The sequence below is a fragment of the Rhinopithecus roxellana genome, chromosome 8, assembly GCF_007565055.1.
Source record: "Rhinopithecus roxellana isolate Shanxi Qingling chromosome 8, ASM756505v1, whole genome shotgun sequence".
In the NCBI taxonomy this organism is placed as follows: domain Eukaryota; kingdom Metazoa; phylum Chordata; class Mammalia; order Primates; family Cercopithecidae; genus Rhinopithecus; species Rhinopithecus roxellana.
The window spans coordinates 40507320-40534217 of record NC_044556.1 but is presented as its reverse complement, the minus strand read 5'-3'; the positions used below and the strand labels follow the sequence as shown (position 1 = coordinate 40534217).

General features: G+C 47.5%; 2 protein-coding genes across 3 annotated transcripts; one reads left to right on the top strand and one right to left on the bottom strand.

Moving 5' to 3' along the window:
• Positions 1 to 1023: 1023 nt before the first annotated feature.
• On the top strand, positions 1024 to 3579 carry NAXE (NAD(P)HX epimerase). Of its 2 annotated transcripts, XM_010356413.2 has the most exons (6): positions 1024 to 1263; positions 1378 to 1486; positions 1642 to 1752; positions 1834 to 1947; positions 2681 to 2828; positions 3162 to 3579. In XM_010356413.2, the coding sequence occupies exons 1-6, from the start codon at positions 1025 to 1027 to the stop codon at positions 3362 to 3364; spliced, it is 924 nt and encodes a 307-aa protein (XP_010354715.1). In that variant the 5' UTR covers position 1024; the 3' UTR covers positions 3365 to 3579. The 2 variants fall into 2 exon arrangements, with proteins under 2 accessions (XP_010354715.1, XP_010354716.2); XM_010356414.2 differs by lacking the exon at positions 1834 to 1947.
• A 194-nt stretch (positions 3580 to 3773) lies between these two features.
• Positions 3774 to 11156, bottom strand: GPATCH4 (G-patch domain containing 4). The gene is made up of 8 exons (XM_010356412.1): positions 11055 to 11156; positions 8652 to 8787; positions 8116 to 8189; positions 7922 to 8014; positions 7730 to 7816; positions 5671 to 5762; positions 5365 to 5415; positions 3774 to 5127 (listed from the first exon to the last, which is right to left on the bottom strand). Exons 2-8 carry the CDS (start codon positions 8728 to 8730, stop codon positions 4275 to 4277), a joined length of 1329 nt encoding a protein of 442 aa, XP_010354714.1. The 5' UTR covers positions 8731 to 8787; positions 11055 to 11156; the 3' UTR covers positions 3774 to 4274.
• Positions 11157 to 26898: the final 15742 nt, after the last annotated feature.

Genomic DNA, 26898 nt, shown 5'->3' with positions numbered 1-26898 from the left:
ACCTGGGTGGAGGCAGGCTGAGTCCGAAAAGAGAGTCAGCGAAGGGAGATAAGGGTGGGGCCGTTTTATAGGATTTGGGTAGATAAAGGAAGATTACAGTCAAAGGGGATCTGTTCTCTGGCGGGCAGGAGGGGGAGTCACAGGGTGCTCAGTGGGGGAGCTTTTTGAGCCAGGATGAGCCAGGAAAAGGACTTTCACAAGGTAATGTCATCACTTAAGGCAAGGACCAGCCATTTTCACTTCTTTTGTGGTGGAATGTCATCAGTTAAGGCAGGGCAGGGCATTTTCACTTCTTTTGTGATTCTTCAGTTACTTCAGGCCATCTGGGCATATACGTGCAAGTCACAGGGATGCCATGGCTTGGCTTGGGCTCAGAGGCCTGACAGAGCCTATGGTTTCAATTACATTTTAAACCATAGCTTACAGAACCTATTTAAGGATAATTTTCTATTTTCGTAGCTATTATCTCAGTAAAAGGGGTAAGTATGACTAGGGAAGTACAGCGCGATATCCTGGTAAAATAGAGGTAGGGGAAGCTAATTTAGTGGAGAGGGGGCCTAAGTTACATAGGCTTGGTGATGTAAATAACAACAGTAGCTTAATTTCTATAGCACTCCCTCTGCGCCGGTTTGCAGGCATTAGCACCTATGAAGTATGTACTCATTTCCCTGTTGTATAGGCGAAAAACTGACACCAGCAGCTCCCCCATTCACTCAGCCTCTAAGCAGTGGGGCAGGAATAAAGGCTAACTGCTATACCATACACCTTTCTGAAAGAGTTACAAAGCCAGCACTTATTATCAAAGGGCGGTTGGGAGCAAGGCATTTCGGCGTATCTGGAACTGTGTGGCGATTTGTAAACGCTCCTGAGGAGAGCTGGGATCCCAAGTGTAAGGGAAGGTGGCCCAGGTGGAAACGGCTGCCCTGCCCAAGGGCTGCTAGAACCACAAGACTCCAGCCCCGAGCCGCTTCCGGAATCCGCGCGTGCTGGCCCGGCCTCTCCGGGGGCGGGGCGAGCGCCGCGCATGCGCCGGGGTCGGATCGAGCCGGGCCTGGCGGGGGGCGAGCGCTCTGCGAGCTGGATGTCAGGGGTGCGGACGCTGCTGGGCCTCGGGCTGCTGGTTGCGGGCTCGCGCCTGCCGCGGATCAAAAGCCAGACCATCGCCTGCCGCTGGGGACCCACCTGGTGGGGACCGCAGCGACTGAACTCGGGTGGCCGCTGGGACTCAGAGGTCATGGCGAGCACGGCGGTGAAGTACCTGAGGTAGGCGCGGGTCTCGGGTGGCCTGCCCTGCCGCGGGGCGGGGCCTGGGACGGCCAGGCCACCTGCGCGACGGAGAACACGAGGGGCGGGACTCAGGCCGCGGGTTTTCCTCAGCCAGGAGGAGGCCCAGGCCGTGGACCAGGAGCTATTTAACGAATACCAGTTCAGCGTGGACCAACTTATGGAGCTGGCCGGGCTGAGCTGTGCCACAGCCATCGCCAAGGTCAGTGGCACAACTCTCGACCTTTGGGAGCAGCCAGGGAGGAGTCACTGTCCCAGCCCCCTGGCCCAGGCACAAAGGGGTGGGAGAAACAGCTGGGCCAATCTGGTCTATTACCGCCTGAAACCCCGCTGAACCACCCTTGACTCTGCCTTCAGGCATATCCCCCCACGTCCATGTCCAGGAGCCCCCCTACTGTCCTGGTCATCTGTGGCCCGGGGAATAATGGAGGAGATGGTCTGGTCTGTGCTCGACACCTCAAACTCTTTGTGAGTATGTGGGGAGGGGCTGTCGGGGAGGAGGGTGTGAGGGCTCTGGGATCTGGGGTTGAATTACCACTTCCTTCCTAGGGCTATGAGCCAACCATCTACTACCCCAAAAGGCCTAACAAGCCCCTCTTCACTGCATTGGTGACCCAGTGTCAGAAAATGGACATCCCTTTCCTTGGGGAAATGCCCTCAGAGGTAGGCGGCTCCAGTTGAATACTTCATCTCCCAGTAACCACTGCCTGTGCTCCGCTCTTCCATCGTGTTTCCAGGCTAAGCTCATTTTAGTCCCTGGTACAGAAGATGCCTAAAGGATGGTATTCAAATAAGTGTGCAAGAGCCTTCTCCCCCTTCATAAAGTGTGCTCCATGAGTCCCACACACCACCTTCTCTAAAGCTTCCCTGCCCTTTCATCTCCCTGGTCCATCCTTCCAGTCTGTAATCAGATCCTCTTGCCCTAGCATGCAGTAAACACATGATTGCCCCTCAGAGGCCAGAGTTGGCTGCCCTATCTGAAACCCTTCCTGCAGATGCATGGATTAAGGGATGGGAAATTGGGTAATTTTTCTCCTTAACCCATTTTACAGATGAAGATACTGAGGTGGAGAGAAGTGGTTTGCTTAAAGTCACTGAATTGTATCATGGCAGAGCTGAAACCATAATCTGGCTCTCCTGACCTGGTCTCAGGCTATCTCACCCTGTAGCCTCCCCAGTGGCGGGCAGGTAGGCACCGAGAACAAAAACTGTCTGGTCTCAGTTTGGCCTGAATCAGTGACCAACTCACACTTTCTCTAGGCCTCAGGCTGCCCTCTGAATGAGATACAATACTTGTGTCTCTGTGAATGGTCTGCAGGTGCAGAGGACAGCCCTCTCCAGTTAAGGCTGTTTGTGCAGCTGCTGGCTCTGACATCCTTTTCCTGCTCCACCACAGCCCACGATGATTGATGAACTGTATGAGCTGGTGGTCGATGCCATCTTTGGCTTCAGCTTCAAGGGCGATGTTCGGGAACCGTTCCACAGCATCCTGAGCATCCTGAAGGGACTCACTGTGCCCATTGCTAGCATCGACATTCCCTCAGGTGCTGGGACCCAGAAGGTGGGGCAGGGGTGGGCAGAGATTGGGGCCCTACCCTCCTGACTCTTGCCCACACCAGGTCTAAAATAATTTTAGTCTAGAGGGGCAGAACACAGCTTTCTGGACCCCCATCAGGGCTGGGGAACAGCATTCGGAAGTCCCCTTTACATGTTGGCCCCATGAAGAGACCATGGCCCAAGGGTACGTGGAGCTTGTTGGATGAGAGTTCCTCAGGTGGGAACTGAGGGGACTTCCCACTTCTCTGGGACTAGGGTAAAATAAGGTGTAGAAGGGGATGAGACATCTGGCCTCTTCCTGAATATCACCCTCTTTTCAGGATGGGACGTGGAGAAGGGAAACTCTGGAGGGATCCAGCCAGACTTGCTCATCTCCCTCACAGCCCCCAAAAAATCTGCAACCCAGTTTACTGGTCGCTACCATTACCTGGGGGGTCGTTTTGTGCCACCTGCTCTGGAAAAGAAGTACCAGCTGAATCTGCCACCCTACCCTGACACCGCGTGTGTCTATCGTCTGCAGTGAGGGAAAGTGGGTGGGTATTCTTCCCAATAAAGACTTAGAGCCCCTCTCTTCCGGAACTGTGGAGTCCTGGGAGCTCCTCTGGCAATAAAGGTCAGTGAATGGTGGAAATCAGGGAGCAACCCTGGGGATTGGGTGCCATCTCTCTAGGGGTAACACAACGGGCAAGAGGTTGCTATGGTATTTGGAAACAATGAAAATGGACTGTTAGATGCCAAGTGAGTTGTGCTGTCCTTTACACAATTCTTACTCATTTGGGACACAGACAGGGAGCGACGTTCACTTATCAGTGTAGCAAGACTATAAGGAGGTTAACAGACGGAATTTCCTCAAAGGCCTCCAAGAAGTATCTTCTAATTTGTATTCAGGACCTTCCCAGGCTGGGAACAGAGAGCCAGTCAGTCCTAGCCAGTTATCTCTAGGCTAGGAGCCCAAGCTGCTGATTATTATTCATTTGGTAGTGCTAGGAACTGGCAACTGTGGGCTAAATCTAGCCCATAGACCTAAATTTGTGTTTTTCTTAACCTTCACAATATTTAAAAATCAGAGCACTTCACATAGGTCTACATTTTCAGCTTCTTTTAATTTTAGCAGGAATGCTCCTTCAAAGGGTATCTGCATTCCTATTCCCACAGCCCCCAGCATTCCTTATCCTTTAGCTGCCTGGCTTCTCTAGGCACCTGAGTTGATGATCCTGGGTTAGAAGCTGCAGAGGGGACTATGCTGACTCCCTCAACTAAGGGATGGTACTACCGCTTGCTCCTCTCAGCAGCTGACATCCCAGAGATCAGTTTCCTTTCTGGGAGGGACTCCTCATTGAGTGGGGGTGCAGAAGACCTGCAGACCTGCATCATCCCTGGTCTTCGAGGCTTCAGCTCCTGAAAATCAATCGAGCCCCACCTTGACCAGACCTTTAGTCTCGCTTCTTCTGTTTCTTCTTTTTGGCTTTCTGGCTGATGCTGATTTCAGCTCTTTCCTTCTTGGCACGCTGCTGCCTCTTCCTCTTACCTCTGCTGCTTGAGCCAGTGTGTGCTCCGCTCTCTGCTTCTCTAGCCCCACCATCCTCCTCATCCTTTACATCCAAGATGTCCTCCTCCTCTTGATGCTGCTGTCTTTTCTTCTTGCTTCTCCGATCACTGCATGCTCTGCTCTCTGCTTCCCTGGTTCCACTACCTAAAACAGTTTCCTCATCTCCATCTTCTAGGTTCAAGTCCTCCTCCTGTTGCTGCCTCTTTTTTCTTCGGCTGCATGGGTCAGCGTACGCTCTGCTGTCTACCTCCTCTGTCCTGACACTGCCTGCAGCCTCCTTGCCTTTTCCTCCTTCCTCCAAGACCCCCATCTTCTCTTCACGGTGCCACCTCTTCTTTTTCTTCACTTTCCTGAGGGACTGATTGGCTTGCTCTCTGCTATTCAATTCCCCAAGCCCACTTGTTCCTGTGGCATCCTCCTCCTCATTCCCTTTAGTTGTACCCTCTGTTTCATCTGAGACCTTTCCTTCTTGATGTCGCCTTTTCTTCTTCTTGCTTTTTCTGATGTTCTGCTCAGCGTGTTTGGGGTGCTTTTCATCTGCATCATTCCTTTCAGATGCTGTAGCTTCTTCCTCCTCTTTCTGCTTCCTTTTCTTTTTCTTTTTTTGGGGGGGCTTGCTCTCTGACTGCGGTTGAGGGGCCCCAGGGTCCTGGCCTTTGAGACGAGCCAGGAAGGCCTGCTCCTGGGCCTCTAGGCGAGCAAGCTTGGCCTTCATCGTGATCCCAAGACGGGCAGCCCTGAAACAGACAGGGTCCAAGTCAGAGCAAAGGTATCAGGGAAAATGGGCCTAGTCCTTAAGCCTGCAGGGAAAGTTGATGGAGGGTAGAAGGAGTGGGGAGCTGCCTATCTTCAGGCAATAGATGGGTAGGTAATAGGAATCATTTCCCTGGGGTAAAAAGAACCAAGAGGTGGCACAGGCCATGCTCAAAGGTGGGGAGAAAAGAAGGGAGCTCAAGGAGCTGACTACTACTTACTTGTGTGCTGTTCGCCCTTCACAGGCTTGGAGCAGCATCTCATCAGTCAGACTGTTAGGGGAGATCAGCAGTTACAAACAGACCCGGTAGAAAGGCTTGACCTCTCCTCCTTCTAAAACATTCCTTCAACACTGAGTTCTTGTTCAGGACCTGGCACTTTTTGAGGTACTAGGGATACAAAGATTAGTACAACACAGTTCCACCCACCACCAAGAAGCCCCCAGTCAAGCATTAGACTTAGCCCTTTCTCTTACCATCTAAGGACATCTCCTCCCACATTCCCCAAGAGCTAAAATGAAGTCTCACATCTTTGGGGACTTGGGCCCCTGGTTGTCATCATCACTGCAGCTCTCCAAGTCTTTGTGTGGCTTCTCTCCACTTGAAGTCAACGTGGCCATCTAGGAGGGGTCACGGGGGTGGACAAGGCCTTCTCAACACCACCACCATCCCTATTCCCTTGTGGAAGCCCCCTAAGGATTCATAGCTCCCGGCAGGAGTTTGCCAGCCCCCACCATTGCTCCTTGAGGAGCCACAGGGAGGCATGCCACCCTGCATACTTGAACTTGGATAGGAGTTGGGCTGCTGCTGCTGGGATGTGCAGCAGTTTTGCCCTCTCTGGCCTACAGCTGGCTGGTGAGCAGAAGAAGAGGAAATGCTCTAGTTCATCAGGTCTTCACAGTGGACAAGTGCCAGTGACTGGCAGTAAAGATGCCCCGCTCTGGCCGGGCGCGGTGGCTCAAGCCTGTAATCCCAGCACTTTGGGAGGCCAAGACGGGCGGATCACAAGGTCAGGAGATCGAGACCATCCTGGCTAACACGGTGAAACCCCATCTCTACTAAAAAAAAAAATACAAAGATGCCCCGCTCCACCCCAACCATAGTACTCATTCTTATTCCGCTCGGAATCCCCAACTCTGTGGCCCATAGTAGACTCTCAGTCTGATTAAATGAAGGTACTATGAACAGGTATGACTTCTAAAAGTAACTGATGTATAAGCTGAGCTCTGGAAGATAAGAAAAACTCAGCAGATGAAGGGGGAAAGGGAGAAGAATGTCCCAAGCAGAGGGAGCAACATGTGCAATAACCTGAAGATGGAAGAATGTAGTGCCTTCAAAGAAAAACAGATTGGAATCTGTTAGGCTGATGGTTAGGCTAAAGTGTAGTGGTCCTGGAGAAAAGTGAAAAGAGATGAGGCTGCAGATGGCAGGAACAGGCATGCAGGGCCATATAAGCCAGTCCAATAAATCTGGATTGTGTCATCCTAGGTCAAAGAAGACCCAGTGACATGATGACATTTATGTTTTAGAACACTCTGGATGTTCTAAAACATCCAGAGTGACATTTATGACATTTATGTTTTAGAACATCCTCCACAAAAGTTGGGGTGGGGAGTGAGACTAGAGGTGTCCTTAGGAGGCTGCTGGAGAAAGAAATTAGGCAAGAGATGATGATGGCCTGAAAGTAGGGTAGTAGATGGTAACAGAGATGTAGAGAAATGGGAAAGATTTGCTAGGTAACATGTATAGCCCTTAGCACATAATGACCATTACATGTCATTGTAATTACATTACATTCCTTATATTGGCACAGTAGAAAGTGGAGGCCTGAAGACTTGGGTTCCAGTCCTGTTTGCCATTGCCATTACTAGCCAGCCGTGGGCTCTTCAGCAAACCACTTTTCACTCTTTTAGCCACATCTGCAAAGCAGGGATGGTCCAGATAATCTCTCAGGTCTCCTCTAGCTTCTCTTTTTTTTTTTTTTGAGACGGAGTCTCGCTCTGTCACCCAGGCTGGAGTGCAGTGGCGCAATCTCGGCTCACTGCAACTTCCGCCTCCCGGGTTCACATCATTCTCCTGCCTCAGCCTCCCGCGTAGCTGGGACTACAGGTACCTGCCACCACATCCAGCCAATTTTTCTGTATTTTTTAGTAGAGACGGGGTTTCACCGTGCTAGCCAGGATGGTCTCGATCTCCTGACCTCGTGATCCACCTGCCTTGGCCTCCCAAAGTGCTGGGATTACAGGCGTGAGCCACCGTGCCCGGCCTCCTCTGGCTTCTAAGTCCTTTGAATTAGATGTCCCCTGGCCCCCCCAAAATTTGGCAGCTCCTGACTTAAAGAGACTGTACCCTACCTCTCACTCCCTATTGCTGCTCCCTTAACAGATGGCAGGATCCATGGAACCTGAAGATCTCAATTCCTGCTGAGGGTCTGGGCAGTCTAAGTAAGCAACAGCAAGGGTGGTCACAGGATCCCACTATGTTAGGAAAGTCCTGAGAATTGATAAGGCATACAAGGCAACTGTTCAGGCCCCAGGGAGACCAGGGAAGAGAAAAAGGATGGACGCTGTTACTCAGTCTCTAATACCTTCACAAACTTCTGATATAGCAAGTTGGGCTTGGGATGATTATAACGGGTGGTCTCCTTAGAAAGGCTCCTTATCTGTACTCCATCCTGTAGAGAATTATCAGTATCAGTGAATGGGTGACATACCATGACTGCCTACCCCACAGGTCCCAGGCCCTCTGTTTCATGTGCCCATCTATCAAGAGCTCATACCTGCCCAGTTTCCACTACCAAGTTGGCCGCAGTCTTGTTGAAGAGCTCATTCCACCAGTGGTTTGTGAACTCCTTGGCAGGGTCATGTCCCACCTGCCAGGGGAATAAGTATGAACTCTGAGTGCCTGCCTCACATGCCCTCAAGGGTCCCTTCTCCCATGCATGCTAACCTTCCTCAGTCCACCCAGTCTTACCCCATGAGTGTCTTGCTTCAGTGTCACCCTGAGAGCCTGGGTGATACCATTCTCCTTCCGGCCGAGGCCTTTGCCTGCAGAGGACAGTGAGCAACTTGGCTTATTCTCCTGCCTGCTGTGAGACCTCACAAGGCACGCCCCCCACAGGCCTCTTGCCATTTCACACACCTGACATTGGGGTATACTCTGTACCTCTCAGAAGACCTCCCAGCTCCTTTCTTTCTAGTACCACTCCATATAGTCCCCTGCCTTTGTGTGAGCCTGAACTAGCTCTTCCTTCATAATTCTTTTGGAAGAGAGGCCATGTCTCTTCTTCTCTCCCCTAGTCCTCACAACCACAACTTCTTCATTATCCACAGTCAAATTTCTTCCTTTCTTCCCTTTTCTGGGAAAGTCAGAAATTTTCTTCTGCAAATTTCCCTTTAAACTAGCTTTTCCTCCTTTAAATAAAGGAGGGCGGTAATCCAGGATGATGCCTTTCCCCTGGGCAGAAGGTAGGCAGGGAGTTGGGGGATGTGAGACCCCATGGGGATCACCTTGAGTCCATCCATGCTTTAACAACTGCTCCTCAGCAAACTTCATCCCACGACTCTTGACCTCTGGGGTGACATTCATGGTGAGAAAAAGGTCTCTATCCTCCGACTCTCACCAGAGAAGAAGGGTGATAACATCCTTTTAAGAAGAAAGGAGAAAGTGCCCAAACAGCCATCAGTTCCATCCCACCTGCTTGTTAAGAATTCTCTGCTAGTTGGGTGCAGTCACACACACCTGTAGTCCCAGCTACATGGGAGGCTGAGGCAGGATTTCTTGAGTCCAGCCTGGGCAGTATAGCAAGAACCCCCTCTTATAAAAAGAATAAAGCAGCCAGGTGCAGTGGTTCACATTTGTAATCCCAGCACTTTGGAAGGCCAAGGTAGGAGGATCACTTGAGCCCAGGAGTTCCAGACCAGTGTGGGCAACATAGTGAAACTGTCTCTAGAAAAAAATAAACAAAAGAAAGAAAAAAGAATTCTCTTTCCTGAGCCCTGGGGAGAGAGAGAGGAAGGAGGTGGCCTGGTCTTTGGGGAGCTCCCTATCTGGCTACAGAAAGACCAGCATGTAGAGAAGTCAAGGATGAATGGTGTCAATTCTGATACCTAAATTTATGGTGTGCTCACCACATGCCAGGATGTGCTGAGACTTTACAAAGATTATTTCATTTAATCTTCCCAGCCCATTCAGGGAAATATTAGCCTATTTTACAAATGAGTAAAGTAAGGCCTAAAGAGGTTAAGGAACTGCAAGGTCACACAGGTTAACATGTAGAATTCAAGCCCAGGCAGCTTGTCTGCAGAATCTATACTCTTTACCACTACATAGTATCTCTCAAAATACATTACCTTGTAAAAATAAAGCTAATGAGGTGCTTATTAACCTGAGTCATAAGATAATGGTACTTGGTAGAGACCAGATCCTGTACTTATGCTTCAGCATTTACACTGTCCTCTTGGTGTGGGGGCTACACACTTCTCACACACCACTGCAGTATTTCAGTCTGGCTGGAGTTCTCCTTTTGAAATTGTCCAGCTTAGGAAGGGCACTCTTACTGAGCACTTAATACATAACAGGTGGATTACACATATTGACATACTGTCAATATTAACTCAATCTTTTTTTTTTTTTTTTTTTTGAGACAGGGTTGCTCTGTCACCCAGGCTGGATGGAGTGGAGTGCAGTGGCACGATCATGGCTCATTGCAGCCTCAAACTCCCAGGCTCAAGCAATCCTCCCACCTCAGCCTCTCGAGTAGCTGGGACCACAAGCACATGGCACCACGCCTGGCTAATTTTTGTATTTTTTTTTTTGTACAGACAGGGTTTTGCCATGTTTCCCAGGCTGGTCTCTAATTCTTGGGCTCATGCGATCTGCCCACCTCTGCTTTCCAAAATGCTGGGATTACAGGCATGAGCCACTGTCTGGGCTTAACTCATTTAATCTTGATAGTCCTGTGAGATAGATGTTATTCTTATTTTGCAAAAGAGGAAAACAAGGCCTGGGTTTCTTGCCTAAGGTTGCATGGCAAATGATGGAGCTGGAATGAGCCCGAGTCGCCTGACTCCAAAGTGGTCCTCTTTTTTTTTTTTTTTTTTGAGACAGAGTTTCGCTCTTGTTGCCCAGGCTGGAGTGCAATGGTACAATCTTGGCTCACTGCAACCTCCGCCTCCCAGCGTCAAGCGATTCTCCTGCCTCAGCCTCCCGAGTAGCTGGGACTACAAGGCTCATGCCACCACGCCCGGCTAATTTTTGTATTTTTAGTAGAGGTGGGGTTTCACCATACTGGCCAGGCTGGTCTCGAACTCCTGACCACTCGCCTCGACCTCCCAAAGTGCTGGGATTACAGGTGTGAGCCAAGGCGCCCGACCAAGGACTGATGTTCTTCATCACTACAGTCGTCAGTCTCTTATAGCTCTTTGTGCTTTCTCCCGTAAGACCACAGCCTAAACCTTGTCGCAGTAATTGAAAACTACATGGCCTGGAAGTTAAGAGATCGGCTTTATTCCGCAACTCCTGAGCACGTAACGCGGCGCCAGAATTCTAGAAGGCATTCAGTCCTTATTTGTTGAACTGAATGGCATAGTTAGGAATGGCTTTACAGGATTTTCAATGGATAACTGGACAGAAACTGTGAACCCCAGTCTTTCTGAAACCTATGATCACACTTTGGGCACTGTCCCCTCTACAGTCAATCTGCGTTTTCAGACGTGGCCCCAGGTGCACTAACTAGTCTTAGAGCTGTCCTCAAGAGCCGGCTGCCCTTTCCCTAGGCTTCCTTCCTCTTGAGGTCTAAATTCCAGCCCTCCTACCGCAGTGCCACTTGGGTAAAAATACTCCGCTCCTCTCACTTTTGCTACTAAGCTCGGGCTCCGACTACCACCGTTAGGGGGAAGGGAGCCCCTTACCGTCAATGAGGGGTCCTCTCCTTGGAAACATGTGCCAAACCTGACTTGTGCGCCGCCATCTTCCCGGAAATGCCGTTTTGTTCCTTCTAGGCTGTCGAAACCATAGAGACGTCCGCTGGAACCAAAAATCACGGTCCTCCCAGGGGAAACCACTGCGGAGGCCAATTTGCCGGTATGGTTGCCATAGAAACTGGGACCTGAAGTGTGCCCATTTTCGGAGGTTCCGAGGCTGTTCCACTCGCCTCATCCCTGCAATCCTTGAGCAGCCGAGGGACTTCAGTACTAACTGGCCCTCTCAGGATGCCAAGAACGCTATGTGTCCTACACTGAGCTAGTCCCGGGCACAAATACGAGGAAGAAAAACTCTAGGGAAGCATTGAGAGTAGCCTAATAAATTCGTGGAGGCAGAATGGGTGATAGCTGTGTCCTGATTTTGCAGGGTTGAATACTCATGAATACTCAGCCTTCACAGGAACAGTTATTTATAAAAGCCTAGAGACTAGACATCTCAGTATGTTCATCAAGCACTTTATTTATTATTATTATATTTATTTTTTATTTTTTATTTTTTCTGAGACAGGGTCTCACTCTGTCGCCCAGACTTGAGTGCAGTGGTGCGATCTCGGCTCACTGCAACCTCCGCCTCCTGGACTCAAGTGATCCTCCCATCTCAGCCTCGTGAGTAGCTGGGACCACAGACATGCACAACCACGCCTGGCTAATTTTTGTATGTTTTGTAGAGAAGGGGCCTTGCCATGTTGTCCAGGCTGGTCTCCAACTTCTGGCCTCAAGTGATACGCATGCCTCGGTTTCCCAAAGTGTTGGGATTACAGGGGTAAGCCACCATGACCGGCCTCATCAAACACTTTTTGACTCACCACTGTGTGCCAGAACTTGTCCCTTTGGTACTGGGGGATACAAGGATGCTTAAGACACAGGTCTTGATTTCGGGGAACACCTAGTCTACCCTGGGAAAGTTGGGACTTTGGGTGGGATCGGATGGAGGACATGGCCAGTGGAACTTGGAGAAAGATACAGGATGGGTGAGACGCGGTGGCTCATGCCTGTAATCCCAGCACTTTAGGAGGCCAAGACAGACAGATAGGCTTGAGCCCAGAAGTTCGAGACCAGCCTGGGCAACATGGCGAGGCACCGACTGTACTAAAAATACCAAAAAAAAAAAAAAAAAAAAAAAAAAAAAGCCGAGCATGGTGGTGCACACCTGTGGGTCCCAGAGGCTGAGGTGGGAGGATCCCTTCAGCCAGCGGTGGGGGGTGGGGAGGGCGGAGGTTGCAGTGAGCCAGAAAAAAAAAAAAAAGATGCAGGATCCCAGAATGCATGCCAGGCTGAGGAGTTTGGACTTGCCTTATGGGTATGAGGATCTATTGAGCAGAGGAGGGAAAGAAGATACTGCAAACAAGTCAGCAAGAGGGACTGCACATGCCCCTACCCCTGCAAGCTGTTCCTTTGCCTCACTGAGCCGCCCAAGAACTAAAACCCGAGAAAAGCATCCCTTTCTGCCTCCCCATATCGGTATTTCCGTTCACTTAGCGCCCCCTAGAAACTGCCAAACAGAAAAATCGCCGTTTCACAGGAAAGCCTTGTCATAATTGTTCTGTATCTCATACCCATTCATCCCCATAATTTTTTCCATAAAATTAATTTTACTTTCAAAGCATGCTACATGGGGATAATACTTTAAACGATGATCTTAATTACTGGAATTTTAGACTCTTGCAGAAGGAATGTGGGATGCTTCAAAGGCATTCCTTCGAGGTGGATTCAACAGAGGAACATTTTGTGAAGGAGAGTCAGATCTGACTCCTTTTCCCATTCTGCCACTCATTATGTGACCTTGAACAATTTTTTTTTTTTTTTTTTTTTGAGATGGAGTCTCGCTCTGTCGCCCAGGCTGGAGTGCAGTGACTGGATCTCAGCTCACTGCAAGCTCCGCCTCCCGGGTTCACGCCATTCTCCTGCCTCAGCCTCCCAAGTAGCTGGGACTACAGGCGCCCACCACCTCGCCCGGCTAGATTTTTTTTTTTGTATTTTTTAGTAGAGACGGGGTTTCACCGTGTTCGCCAGGATGGTCTCGATCTCCTGACCTTGTGATCCGCCCATCTCGGCCTCCCAAAGTGCTGGGATTACAGACTTGAGCCACCGCGCCTGGCCTGAACAATTTTTTTTTTTTTTTAGATGGGGTTTCCCTGTGTTTCCCAGGCTGGCCTTGGACTCCTGGGCTCAAATGATCCTCCTGCCTCAGCCTCCTCAGTTGCTGGGAGTACAGGTGCATGCCACTATGCCAGGGCAAACTTGAGTTTCGTTGTAGCATCCTGCAGCCACTGAGAAAATTCCACAGACAGGGCTTCAGTTTCCACCCCCCACACCCCACCTCTCCATTTCTTCTACCCCTTCTATCTAAAATATATGTGGGTGTGTATTACATACAAAATTGTTTATTATGTAGAATATTTCATATACGTGTATATGTATGTATATATGAAACATATACATGAAATATATACTTATATATATGAAATATATGTTTTAAAATTCTTAATGAGGTCACCCTCAAGGACCCTTTCCAACCTAGAGTTTTTGCGTGACACACTTTGCCAGCCACTCTCAAATCTTAGTGACCATAAATCTTTGAATCAAGATTCCTAGTCTGGTCTAAGTCTTTGAGCTCACTGTTCTGTCTGACTCACTCATTCAATAAATATTTATTTATTTATTTATTTATTTATTTTTTGAGACGGAGTCTGGCTCTGTCACCCAGGCTGGAGTGCAGTGGCCGGATCCCAGCTCACTGCAAGCTCCGCCTCCCGGGTTCATGCCATTCTCCTGCCTCAGCCTCCCGAGTAGCTGGGACCACAGGCGCCACCACCTCGCCCGGCTAGTTTTTTTTTTTTTTGTAGTTTTTAGTAGATAGTTTTTAGTAGAGACGGGGTTTCACCGTGTCAGCCAGGATGGTCTCGATCTCCTGACCTCGTGATCCGCCCGTCTCGGCCTCCCAAAGTGCTGGGATTACAGGCTTGAGCCACCGCGCCCGGCCCAATAAATATTTATTAAAGGTCTCCTATATACTAAGGGCTAGAGGTATAAAAAGGTCCATCTCTTGTCCTGTCAGGCCTCATGATCTTGTGGGGGTTTAAACTAATTATCAGGCATTTATATCATTGAGTAATGAGAGTTGTGGCAAGGTCAGGACACAGTGTTATGGGAATGAGATAAGAACCATCTGACCCAGTCTAAGACCCCTGGGAACTTCTTGAAGAAGTCATTGAGGCTGCAGCCTGTCCCTGGGGGCCATGAGGGATCGCAAGAGAAATGGGTCTCAAGGAGTTCACAGTTTAATGGGGTCTCATACCTCCTCACAAGGGTAGAAATAAAGGCCATTATGAGAGAAAAAGAATACATGAATACTTGAAATGGCTTGAAATCAGATAACAAGATGCATAGAAATATTTATTACAGTGTTATTTATAAAATGGAAAAATTGGAAAGAATCAAAATATCTCACAACAGGAGAAAGGCTAAATAAATTACAGTGTAAACATACAATGGACTAATGTGTAGTCTTCAACAATGATGTTGAAGAATTCTTTTTCTTCCTTTTTTTTTTTTTTTAGACATAGTCTCTCTCTGTCGCCAGGCTGGAGTGCAGTGGCATGATCTTGGTTCACTGCAACCTCCAGCTCCTGGGTTCAAGCAATTCTGCCTCAGCCACCTGAGTAGCTGGGATTACAAGTGCACGCCACCACGCCCAGCTAATTTTTGTGTTTTTAGTAGAAATGGGGTTTCACCATGTTGGCCAGGATGGTCTCGATTTCTTGACTTCGTGATCTGCCTGCTTTGGCCTCCCAAAGTACTGGGATTAAAGGCGGAGCCACCGTGCCCAGCCGAAGAATTCTTTTTTTTTTTTTTTTTTTTTTTTTTTTTGAGACGGAGTCTCGCTCTGTCGCCCGGCCTGGAGTGCAGTGGCCGGATCTCAGCTCACTGCAAGCTCCGCCTCCCGGGTTTACGCCATTCTCCTGCCTCAGCCTCCCAAGTAGCTGGGACTACAGGCGCCAGCCACCTCACCCAGCTAGCTTTTTGTATTTTTTAGTAGAGACGGGGTTTCACCGTGTTAGCCAGGATGGTCTCGAACTCCTGACCTCGTGATTCGCCCATCTCGGCCTCCCAAAGTGCTGGGATTACAGGCTTGAGCCACCGCGCCCGGCCTCAGAATTCTTAATAGCTTGGGTACATGTCTGTGATATAATTGAAATGAAAAAAGAAGATACAAGGCCGGGCGCGGTGGCTGAAGCCTGTAAGCCCAGCACTTTGGGAGGCCGAGAGGGGCGGATCACAAGGTCAGGAGATCGAGACCATCCTGGCTAATACGGGGAAACCCCGTCTCTACTAAAGAATACAAAAAACTAGCCGGGCGACGAGGCGGGCGCCTGTAGTCCCAGCTACTTGGGAGGCGGAGGCAGGAGAATGGCGTAAACCTGGGAGGCGGAGCTTGCAGTGACACTCCAGCCTGGGCGACAGAGCCAGACTCCGTCTCAAAAAAAAAAAAAAAAAAAAAAAAAAAAGAAAAGAAAAAAGAAGATACAAAATGTTACCTACAGTAAGAACCTATCTATGTTAAAAATTCATAGGCAATAGGATCAAAAGTAATAAAATACTTAGGAATAAATTTAACAAAAGAAGTGCAAGCATTATACATTGAAGCTTTAAAACCACATTGAAAGAAACTAAGAAGAGCTAAATAAATGGAAAGATATCCTGTATTCATAGAATAGAAGACAATATTGTTAAGATGACAATACTCTCCAAATTGATCTATAAATTCAACACAATCTCTATAAAAAATCCCAGCTGGCTTTTTTTTTTTTTTCATAAATCAACAAGCCCATCCTAGAATTCATATAGAAATGCAAAGGACCGGCTGGGAGCGGTGGCTCAGACCTGTAATCCCAGCACTTTGGGAGGCTGAGGCGGGAGTATCATTTGAGGTCAGGAGTTCGAGACCAGCCAGGCCAATATGGTGAAACCCCGTCTCTACTAAAACTACAAAAATTAACTGGGTGTGGTGGCACAAGTCTGTAATCCCAGCTATTTGGGAGGCTGAGACATGAGGATCGCTGAACCATACCACTGTACTCCAGCCTAGGCGAAGGATGAGACTCTGAAAAAGAAAAACAAAAACGAAAACAAAAACAAAAACAAAAAGCCAGAGAGAGAGAAAAGAAAAGAATAGAAATGCAGGCTGGGCGTGGTGGCTCACGCCTGTAATCCTAGCACTTTTCAAGGCCGACATGGTGAGATTACCTGAGGTCGGGAGTTCAAGACCAGCCTGGCCAACATGGTGAAACCCTGTCTCTACTAAAAAAAAAAAAAAAAAAAAAAAATTACAAAAAATTAGTTGGGTGCAGTGGTGCATGCCTGTAATCCCAGCTCCTCTGGAGGCTGAGGCCGGAGAATCACTTGAACCCAAGAGGCCGAGGTTGCAGTGAGCCAAGATCATGCCACTGCACTCTAGCTCTAGCCTGGGCTACAGAGCGAGACTTGGTCTCAAAAAAAAAAAAAAAAAAAAAAAAAAAAGCAAAGGGCCAGAATAGCCATTGAAATCTTTAACAGGAAGAAAGTTGTAGGACTCACACTTCCTGATTTCAAAACATACTACAAAGCTACAGACTGTGTGGTTTTCAAAGAAGATAGACATATATATCAATGTAATGTAGTGGAATTGAGAATCCAGAAATAAACCCATACGTTTATGGGCAATTGATTTTGAACAAGAGTGCCAAAACAGTTCAATGGAGAAAGAATAGTCTTTTCAACAAATGGTGTTGACCGGGCATGGTGGCTCATGCCTATAATCCCAGCACTTTGGGAGGTCAAGGCAGGAGGATCACTTGAGCTCAGGAGTTTGAGACTAGCCTGGGCAACATAGTGAGACATTGTCTCTACTAAGAATAAAAATCAGGCTGGGCGTGGTGGCTCATGCCTGTAATCCTAACACTTTGGGAGGCCAAGGTGGGTGGATCACCTGAGGTCAGGAGTTCGACACCAGCCTGGCTAACATGGCGAAACCCCATCTTAGCCAGCATAGTGGCAGGCGCCTATAATCCCAGCTACTCAGGAGGCTGAGGCAGGATAATCGCTTGAACCCAGGAGGCGGAGGTTGCAGTGAGCCAAGACTATGCCACTTCACTCCAGCCTGGACAAAAAAGCAAAACTCCATGTCAAAAAAAAAAAAAAAAATTAAAAATTAAAATTAAAAAATTAACTGAACGTGGTGGCCCATGCCCATAGTGCCAGCTGCTTGGGAGGCTGAGGTGGGAGTCTGAGAGGTCAAGGCTACAGTGAGCTGTGGTTGTGCCACTGTGCTTCAGCTTGGGTGACAGAGTGAGACTCTGTCTCAAAAAAAAAAAAAAAAAGGAAAGAATCCTGTGAAGTCAATTTAGCATGAAGCCCTCCACTCTTTTTTTTTTTGACAGGGTTTTTCTCTGTTGCTCAGGCTGGAGTGCAGTGGCATGATCATGGCTCCCTGCAGCCTTGACCTCCTGGACTCAAGCAATCCTCCCACTTCAGCCTCCCAAGTAGCTGGAGCCACAGGCATGGCCCACCACACCTGGCTAATTTTTGTATTTTTTGTAGTGACGGAGTTTCACCATGTTGCCCAGACTGGTCTCCAACTCCTGGGTTCAAGTGTTCCTCCCGCCTTGGCCTCCCAAAGTACTGGGATTGCAGGAGTGAGCCACCTTGCCCAGCCTAAGCCCCTTACTCTTGATACCTGATCACCCTTGATGTCTGATCAGGTTCCTCATCCTTCACCATCCATCAAGTGATATCTGATTACCTCAGCCTGTCTTTGGCAAGAATCTTGTAAGGTTTTAGCACGAATCCCCTTTACCCCTGGTGTTTTCTCTTAATAATTTCCCATCTCCTGACCCCCACCCTGCACCTCAGTTATAAATTCCCACTTCCCAGGCTGTATTGAGAGTTGAGCCCAATTTCTCTTTCTGCCCCACTGCAAAATCCCATTGTCATGGTCCCTATACCTATCACAATGGTTCTGAATAAAGTCTGCCTTACCATGCTTTGACAAGTGTCACTGAATAATCTTTTTCTTTAACAAGATATTTTCCCTTCATTAAAAATTGTCTACAATTAATGTACTTTTTTTCAGGAAAGTGATTTTAAAATAACAAATGGTTTTGGGAGGTCGAGGTTGGTGAAAGACCTGAGGTCAGGAGTTCAAGACCAGCCTGGCCAAGATAGCAAAACCCCATCTCTACTAAAAATACAAAAATTAGCCAGGCATGATGGTACGCACCTGTAGTTCCAGCCACTTGGGAGGCTGAGGCAGGGGCATTGGCTTGAACTTAGGAGGCGGAGGTTATAGTGAGCCGAGATTGCAACACTGCACTCCAGTCTAGTGACAGAGCAAGACTCCATCTCAAAAAACAAAAACAAAAACAAAAACAGTCAAGAAATGGCTACAAATGAGAGTCCCTGAGTGCTGAGGGAGGTGGGGCAGAGGTGAGGTGCATATGGCCGCAGGGGAAGACCTTCAGGAGGAAGTATGTGTGGCCCCTGAGACTGACTACCGAACCTTGAATGCCTCTCCAGATGCCTGAAGCAGAATTAAATCCTAAAAATTAAGGCACTGTGTTATTTTTCTATACTGGGTTCAAATCTACACACTGTGTTATAAAAGTCAGGCCAAGCCAGCATCTTCCCATGGTTCATAAACTAGTTTACACAATTTATCTTCCTCCAGTTCTTCTCAGTTATTTTTTCTGCCAGTGAACCCTGAGACTGAGGAAAGAAAATATCTCGTGGTTGCAATGAGTGTAGGATTCTTTTTTTTAAAAAACTATATAGCAAATACTGGCAATGCTTACCTATTCGAATATTATTCACTTTTCTTTCTGTTGAGGGGGAAAAAAAAAAAAAGTGACCCTGCGTCTCACATGATTCAATCCGTAGCCTAGGCAAGTTCTAATTTTCTGACTTTATTTATTTATTTATTTATTTATTTATTTATTTATTTATTTATGTTTTGAGACGGAGTCTCGCTCTGTCGTCCAGGCTGGAGTGCAGTGGCCGGATCTCGGCTCACTGCAAGCTCCGCCTCCTGGGTTCACGCCATTCTCCTGCCTCAGCCTCCCAAGCAGCTGGGACTACAGGCGCCCACGACCACGCCCAGCTAGTTTTTTGTATTTTTTAGTAGAGATGGGGTTTCACCGTGTTAGCCAGGATGGTCTCGATCTCCTGACCTCGTGATCCACCCGTCTCGGCCTCCCAAAGTGCTGGGATTACAGGCTTGAGCCACTGCGCCCGGCCAATTTTCTGACTTCATTAACCATTTGAGTACATGATAATAAAGATATTATGATCCTTTGCCAACAGTACTTTACTATTTAAAAATAATTTTCACATGGTGGTTTACAATTTAGAATATCATTTTCACAAATATTACTGTATTTGAGTCTCACCATAATATTGCCCAGATTTGTGCTTACCTACAGATAGGGGCCAACAGAGCAGACAGAGATGGAATGAGACGTGATCTCAGCACTATCACTGCTGCTCTCTGATGCCATCTAGTGCAGGTTCAGCTTAACATTTATTTCTATTTAAAGCACTATTGCCATCTGCCTCTTGGTGTCATCATTCTTTCCAATCTGGATGAAGCCCTGTCTCTGACCTGCATCCCTGTCCTCTGGGTCTTGTCTCTGCCTTTCCCTGGCCTCATTGTCTCCTTTAAAACCTTCAGTGTGTGTAAATGCTGGTCATGGTGTGGGTGAAGGATGCCAGGAAGGGAGGCAGGGTATAGCAGGGCCCTCTTTTTCTTTTCTTTTCTTTTCTCTTTTCTTTTCTTTTCTTTTCTTTTCTTTTCTTTTCTTTTCTTTTCTTTTCTTTTCTTTCTTAAGATGGAGTCTCACTCTGTCGCCCAGGCTGGAGTGCAGTGGTGTGATCTCGGCTCACTGCAACCTCTGCCACCGGGGTTCAAGTGATTCTTCTGCCTCAGCCTCCTGAGCAGTTGGGATTACAGGCACCCACCACCACACTCGGCTAATTTTTGTGTTTTTAGTAGCGACAGGGTTTCACCATCTTGGCCAGGCTGATCTTGAACTCTTGACCTCGTGATCCACCCACTCTCTTTCTTTTGCAGTGCTTGCTGTACTTCTAGAGTTGTCCTAGAGGATGTGGGTTTCAAGGTAGCAAACACACCCATTTGGGTTGCTTTTTTATATTTTTCATATGACATATTTCCAGATACATCAGTAAAGATGCTGTGGAAAAATTTCTGAAAGGGGTGGTATAGAAGATGCCAACCCCAGTGGGAGTAGAGCTGAGAAGCAGGACCATGATGGTAAGAAGAATACAAAGGAATCCCAGCCTCATTCATTCTCCCTTCGAACAAGAGCTTAGCTGAACACAGGAAAAGCAGAGGTCTGAAGCGCTGTGTCTGAAGGATGCCCCCAGAGCTTTGAGGGCTCTGCTGTAGCATCTTTATCTTTGCGCATTCTCCACCACAGACACCTGGTGATCCCCTAAACATCCACAGGACCTGAGCCAGGTGCAGCGCCCAGAACGCTGCAGGGGGCCCTCAGCGCTGGGGATACAGCCTTCTTGCTCCACCTGCTGGCTCTCTGCCTTATTACATGTTACCATTTCAATCATGACTAAATATATTCATGCACATCATATATGAATGTCTACAAATGCCTTGAAAGATTGCAAGACAACAAAAGACTAAAAGTAATTTTCTCTATGTGGTAAGATTAAGGGGGCTTTTCACTTTTTTTTTTTTTTGAGACGGAGTCTCGCTCTGTCGCCCAGGCTGGAGTGCAGTGGCCGGTTCTCAGCTCACTGCAAGCTCCGCCTCCCGGGTTTAAGCCATTCTCCTGCCTCAGCCTCCCGAGTAGCTGGGACTACAGGCGCCCGCCACCTCGCCCGGCTAGTTTTTTTTTTTTTTTTTTTTGTATTTTTTAGTAGAGACGGGGTTTCACCGTGTTAGCCAGGAGGGTCTCGATCTCCTGACCTCGTGATCCGCCCGTCTCGGCCTCCCAAAGTGCTGGGATTACAGGCTTGAGCCACCGCGCCCGGCCGCTTTTCACTTTTTAATGTTGATATGTTTGTTAAATTATCTACAATTAAGTGGATCATTGTGTAATCAGTAAAAAAATTAATCCAAGTAGTCTTCCAACTAAAAAAATATTATTCTATGATTCATCCTGGCATTTTCATGGCCTTATTTTTACATTTATGTTTTCGAGCCTTCTGGATTTTAGTTTAAGGAGAGTTATAGATCTGCTGTTTCCTTTTTCCAGATAACTAGTTGTTGCAACCTTTAGCAACCTAAATGTTCATCAATAGGCATCTCATTAAGTAAATTATGCTCCATATGGACACAAATAAAGGAACAATAGACACCAGGCCTACTTGAGGGAGGAGAATGGGAGGAGGGTAAGGATTGAAAAACTACCTATCAGATACTACGCTTACTACCTGGGGGACAAAATAATCTATACACCAAACCCCCACAACATGGACTTTTCCTATAGAACAAACCTGCACATGTACCCCTAAGCATAAAATAAAAGTTAACAAACAAACAAATAGCAGCTGGGTGCCGTGGCTCACGCCTGTAATCCCAGCACTTTGGGAGGCCGAGGTGGGCAGATCACAAGGTCAGGAAATGGAGACTGTCTTGACCAACATGGTGAAACCCTGTCTCTACTAAAATACAAAAAATTAGCTGGGCGTGGTGGCACATGCCTGTAATCCCAGGTCCTTGGGAGGCTGAGGCAGTGGAATTGCTTGAACCTGGGAGGTGGAGGTTACAATGAGCTGAGGTCGCGCCACCACACTTCAGCCTGATGACAGAGCAAGACTCCGTCTCAAACAACAACAACAAACAAACAAGTAAATAATGCTACAGCCACCCACTGAAATACTATGCAGACATGAAAAATGAGAGAATTTGATGTCATGTGCTGATAGGACAAATGCTCACATCATATTATTAGGTGGAAAAGCAAAGTAGGAGGCCGAGTGCGGGGGCTCACACCTGTAATCCCAGCACTTTGGGAGGCCGAAGCGGACGGATCACCTGAGGTCAGGAGTTCGAGACCAGCCTGACCAACATGGAGAAACCCTATCTCTACTAAAAATACAAAAAAATTAGCCAGGCGTGGTGGCAGGAGCCTGTAATCCCAGCTACTCAGGAGGCTGAGGCAGGAGAATTGCTTGAACCAGGAAGGCGGAGGTTGCAGTGAGCCGAGGTTGCACTAATGTACTCTACTCTGGGCAACAAGAGTGAAACCGTCTCAAAAAAAAAAAAAAAAAAAAAAAAAAAAGCGCCAAAACAATAGCAACAACAGGTGATCCCTTCAATCAATCAGTAGCTCTCTGTGTTTTGATTGCTTCTGTTCCCTTTGAAACTTCTTCCCCTACCAGTGATAATCCCTAAAATGTGTTGATTACTTTCTATGAGCCAATCACTGTTCTGCATATCGATGCTGTTGTTATCCTCATTTTCAGATGAAAACAATTAAACAAAGAGAAGGTAGGTAAGTTATCTAATGATGTTCCCCGGTTAGTAGGTAGCAGGGCTGAGATTTATGCTTAGACATTCAACCCAGAGGCTATGGAACTTTTTTGTTAGTTTGTTTTGCGCACAGGGAAAGAAGGAACAGAGCCTGTGGAACTTAACCTCTACATCATACTGCCTTTTTGTTAAACTTGCAGAAATTGGAAGAAAACTTCAATTTTATTTATTTATTCAGTAAATATCTTCTGAGTTTTTGTTTTGTTTCGTTTTGTTTGAGACGGAGTTTTGCTCTGTTGCCCAGGCTGGAGTGCAGCGGCATGATCTCGGCTCACTTCAACCTCTGCCTCCAGGGTTCAAGCAATTTTCCTGCTTCAGCCTCCCCAGTAGCTGGGATTACAGGTGCCCACTATCATGCCCAGCTAATTTTTGTAGTTTTAGTAGAGACAGGGTTTCACCATGTTGGCCAGGCTGGGCTCGAATTCCCAACCTCAGGTGATCCACCCACTTCCGCCTTCCAAAGTACTGGGATTACAGGTGTGAGCCACCGCCCTGCCAGTAAACATTTTCTGAATGCCTGGTATATCCAGGTGAAGCTGTTAAGTTGCTTCTTCCTTTTGTTTGGGTATTTTTTTGGAGTGGGGAGTGGTCCCACTCTGCCTTCCAGAGTGGAGGGCAGTGGCTAAATCAAAGCTTACTGCAGCTTTAAACTCCTAGGTTCAAGTAATTCTCCTGCCTCAGCCTCCCAAGTATCTGGGACCACAAGCACATGGCACTGCTCCTGGCTCCTGTTTCTTGCTTTTGTTAAGGAAAGCTTCCCGGAGGAAGCACAAATGGGTGCACCTAAAGTCTCTTTGATGTTGCTAGTGGGACTGAGGAGCAGGAAATGGTGGCCCATGGGAGCAACAAACAGCAAAGGATGTCCTTAGCTATGCGAAGGCCTTGCAGAGGAGTCTTGCTGATAATGGTCACTTCATCTTGGAGTTCATAGCTGGTTCCTTGCATGCTGGAGATACAAAGTGATCCTACCCTTCCAAGAGTTTTAGCTTCCTAAAAACTCTTGCAGTAATTCTGCCAGTGGATTTATTATTAAAGGGAAGCAGAGGGTGCTAGTGTGTTGCCCTCGATAAAGGGAAGTTAAGAAGTGGAAAAACACAATTCTCAAACTTTTTTGTTATTCATTAACTCATGTCATCATTTTATTTAACTCATTAATGAGAGAACCAATAAGGAGACAAAAGAGCTGCTTTGAGGAGCATTTGAGAGATAGGAATTTAAACAGTCAATAAGAAAAGAATTGTCAGGCCAGGCGTGGTGGCTCACGCTCTAATCCCAGCACTTTGGGAAGCTGAGGCGGGCGTATCACAAGGTCAGGAGTTTGAGACCAGCCTGGCCAACATGGCGAAACCCTGTCTCTACTAAAAATACAAAAAAATTAGCTGGGTGTGGTGGTGGGCACCTGTAATCCTAGCTACTCAGGAGGCTGAGGCAGGAGAATCGCTTGAACCCGGGAGGCGGAGGTTGCAGTGAGCCAAGAATGCGCCACTGCACTCCTGCCTGGGCAACAGAGCAAGACTCCATCTCAAAAAAAAGAAAAGATTTGTCAAAATTAGATTGATAATTTAGATATAGGACTGGTTAACTTTCTAGGATGGTAAAACCAAAACCCCTTTGTGATTAACTTCTCAATTGGGCAATAAAACCCCTTTGTGATTAACTTCTCAATTGGGCAATAAAACCCCTTTGTGATTAACTTCTCAATTGGGCAATAAAACCCTATGATTTTATCAAGTTCTGCAGGTTAGCCTTTACCCGACAGGACTATAAATGTCGGTGCATTTGTAAGTTGTAGATTATTTATCAAATGTATTGTGACAACAAAGTCACATTCCCTGGGAGAGTCAGATGAGTATCAAGCAAGCTTATTAGAAAATGCTCTAGACCAGGTGCAGTGGCTCATGCCTGTAATCCCAACAGTTTGGGAGGCCGGGGCGGGTGGATCACTTGAGGTCAGAAGTTCGAGATCAGCCTGGCCAACATGGTGAAGCCCCATCTCTACTAAAAATACAAAAAATTAGCTGAGCATGGTGGAGCATGCCTGTAATCCTAGCTACTTGGGAGGCTGAGATAGGAGAATCACTTGAACCCAGGAGGCAGAGGTTGCAGTGAGCCAAGATCATGCCACTGCACGCCAGCCTGGGTGACAGAGTGAGATTCCATTTCAAAAAAAAAGAAAAAGAAAAAAGAAAAAATGCTGGCCAGGCGTGGTGGCTCAAGCCTGTAATCCCAGCACTTTGGGAGGCCGAGACGGGCGGATCACGAGGTCAGGAGATCGAGACCATCCTGGCTAACACGGTGAAACCCCGTCTCTACTAAAAAATACAAAAATCTAGCTGGGCAAGGTGGCAGACGCCTGTAGTCCCAGCTACTCGGGAGGCTGAGGCAGGAGAATGGCGTGAACCCGGGAGGCGGAGCTTGCAGTGAGCTGAGATCCGGCCACTGCATTCCAGCCTGGGCGACAGAGCGAGACTCTGTCTCAAAAAAAAAAAAAAAAAAAAAAAAAAAAGAAAAAATGCTCTAGTGTGATATCAAAAAAACAAAACAAGAAACCAAAAAATCCTCATTTTACCTTTTCCAAGTTTCAAGAAATGATTCTTTCACAGCAAAGAAGAACTCATGTACCTGGGTTACTTAGTAAGTATAGGAACTTGAACAAGTTGCTAACTTACTAACCCTTTCTGGACATCAGTTTCCTGGTCTATAAAATGGGAATAATAATACTGTGATAGAGTTTATTTCTCCCATGTGAAAGAGCATACAGCTATAAGATGGAGTTCACTTTTTTTTTTTTTTGAGACGGTGTCTCACTCTGTCACCAGGCTGGAGTGCAGTGGCGCAATCTCAGCTCACTGCAACCTTCATCTCCCTGGTTCAAGCGATTCTCCTGCCTCAGCCTCCCGAGTAGCTGGGATCACAGGCATGCACCACCACACCTGGCTAATTTTTGTAATTTTAGTAGAGATGGCTTTCACCATGTTGGCCAGGCTGGTCTCGAGCTCCTCACCTCGTGATTTACCCTCCTCGGCCTCCCAAAGTGCTGGGATTACAGGTGTGAACACAGCACCCGGCCAGAGTTCCCTTTTTAAAATTATTCCAATCCTATTCTGAGAATGGTCGATTAATACTTGTAGATTTTACTTCTGGGTTTGTTTGACCAATATGAGACTGGGAGTGAGAATCTGTGCAAACTGAAGCCAGACGCCTAGACTGACCTGAATGAGAAGACAAGCTAGGGTTGTGAGACACCAAGCTTTGAGGCCTGGGAGAATAAGATGGGCTAAGAAAATAAACAGTCAGGATCTTGAGATATTTATTTGGAGGGATAGTTGAGCAAAAATACAGTTTAAATGGTCCACTTGAATATCAGCAGTGAACTGACCGTTATAAACAGAATGACAAGTGACACGATTATTAATAAGTAAAATCTAATTTTACGTCTTGGTAACTTTGCAAACAGCTTCTTGACATTTGCCTTTTACTGTTCCTTGTGCTTTCCATTATTTCACTTTACCCTCATCTACTTCTGAGATGGGCAGAAGAGGTGCTATTCTGTTTGACTGAGAACTTCATACAGTCAGGAGCTTCATAAAGTCATTTGCTTCTGTGTCTCTGCAGACTGAGGCCCTTCAGAAAATAATTTAAATAGAATTGAGTTTCCATTGTGCAGATGAAGTAACAGGCCCAGCGGCGAAGCCTGGGCCTGTGTCACCGAAGGTGACACTGTGGCAAAACTGTAACTAGAACCCAAGCCTCCTGTCCTCTACTAGAAGGTCTCCTATGCCCAGTAGCTATAAAGGTTTGTACTGCAGAGTTCTACCTTGCACGCTCTGGGGAGTATGCCTTGCATACTCCAGGCCTCTATATGTGGTCAGGAGTGGAGTCTAGGTGAGTGTACAAATAAAGCATCAGGCTGAGTTTGATGTTGCTGCCTTTTGGCCCTGGAGAAATGCTGGAGAGCCAGGCATGGGGGTGCCCGCCTGTAGTCCCAGCTAATCAGGAGGGTGAGGCAGGAGAATCACTTGAACCCAGAAGTTTGAGGCTGCAGTGAGCAATGATCGCACCACTGTACTGCAGTTCTGGGCCACAGAGACAAATCCCATCTCTCTCTCTCTTTCTTTTTTTCTTTTCAGACAGAGTCTTGCTCTATCGCTTAGGCTAGAGTGCAGTGGTGCCATCTTGGCTCACTGCGACCTCCACCTCCTGGGTTCAAGTGATTCACCTGCCTCA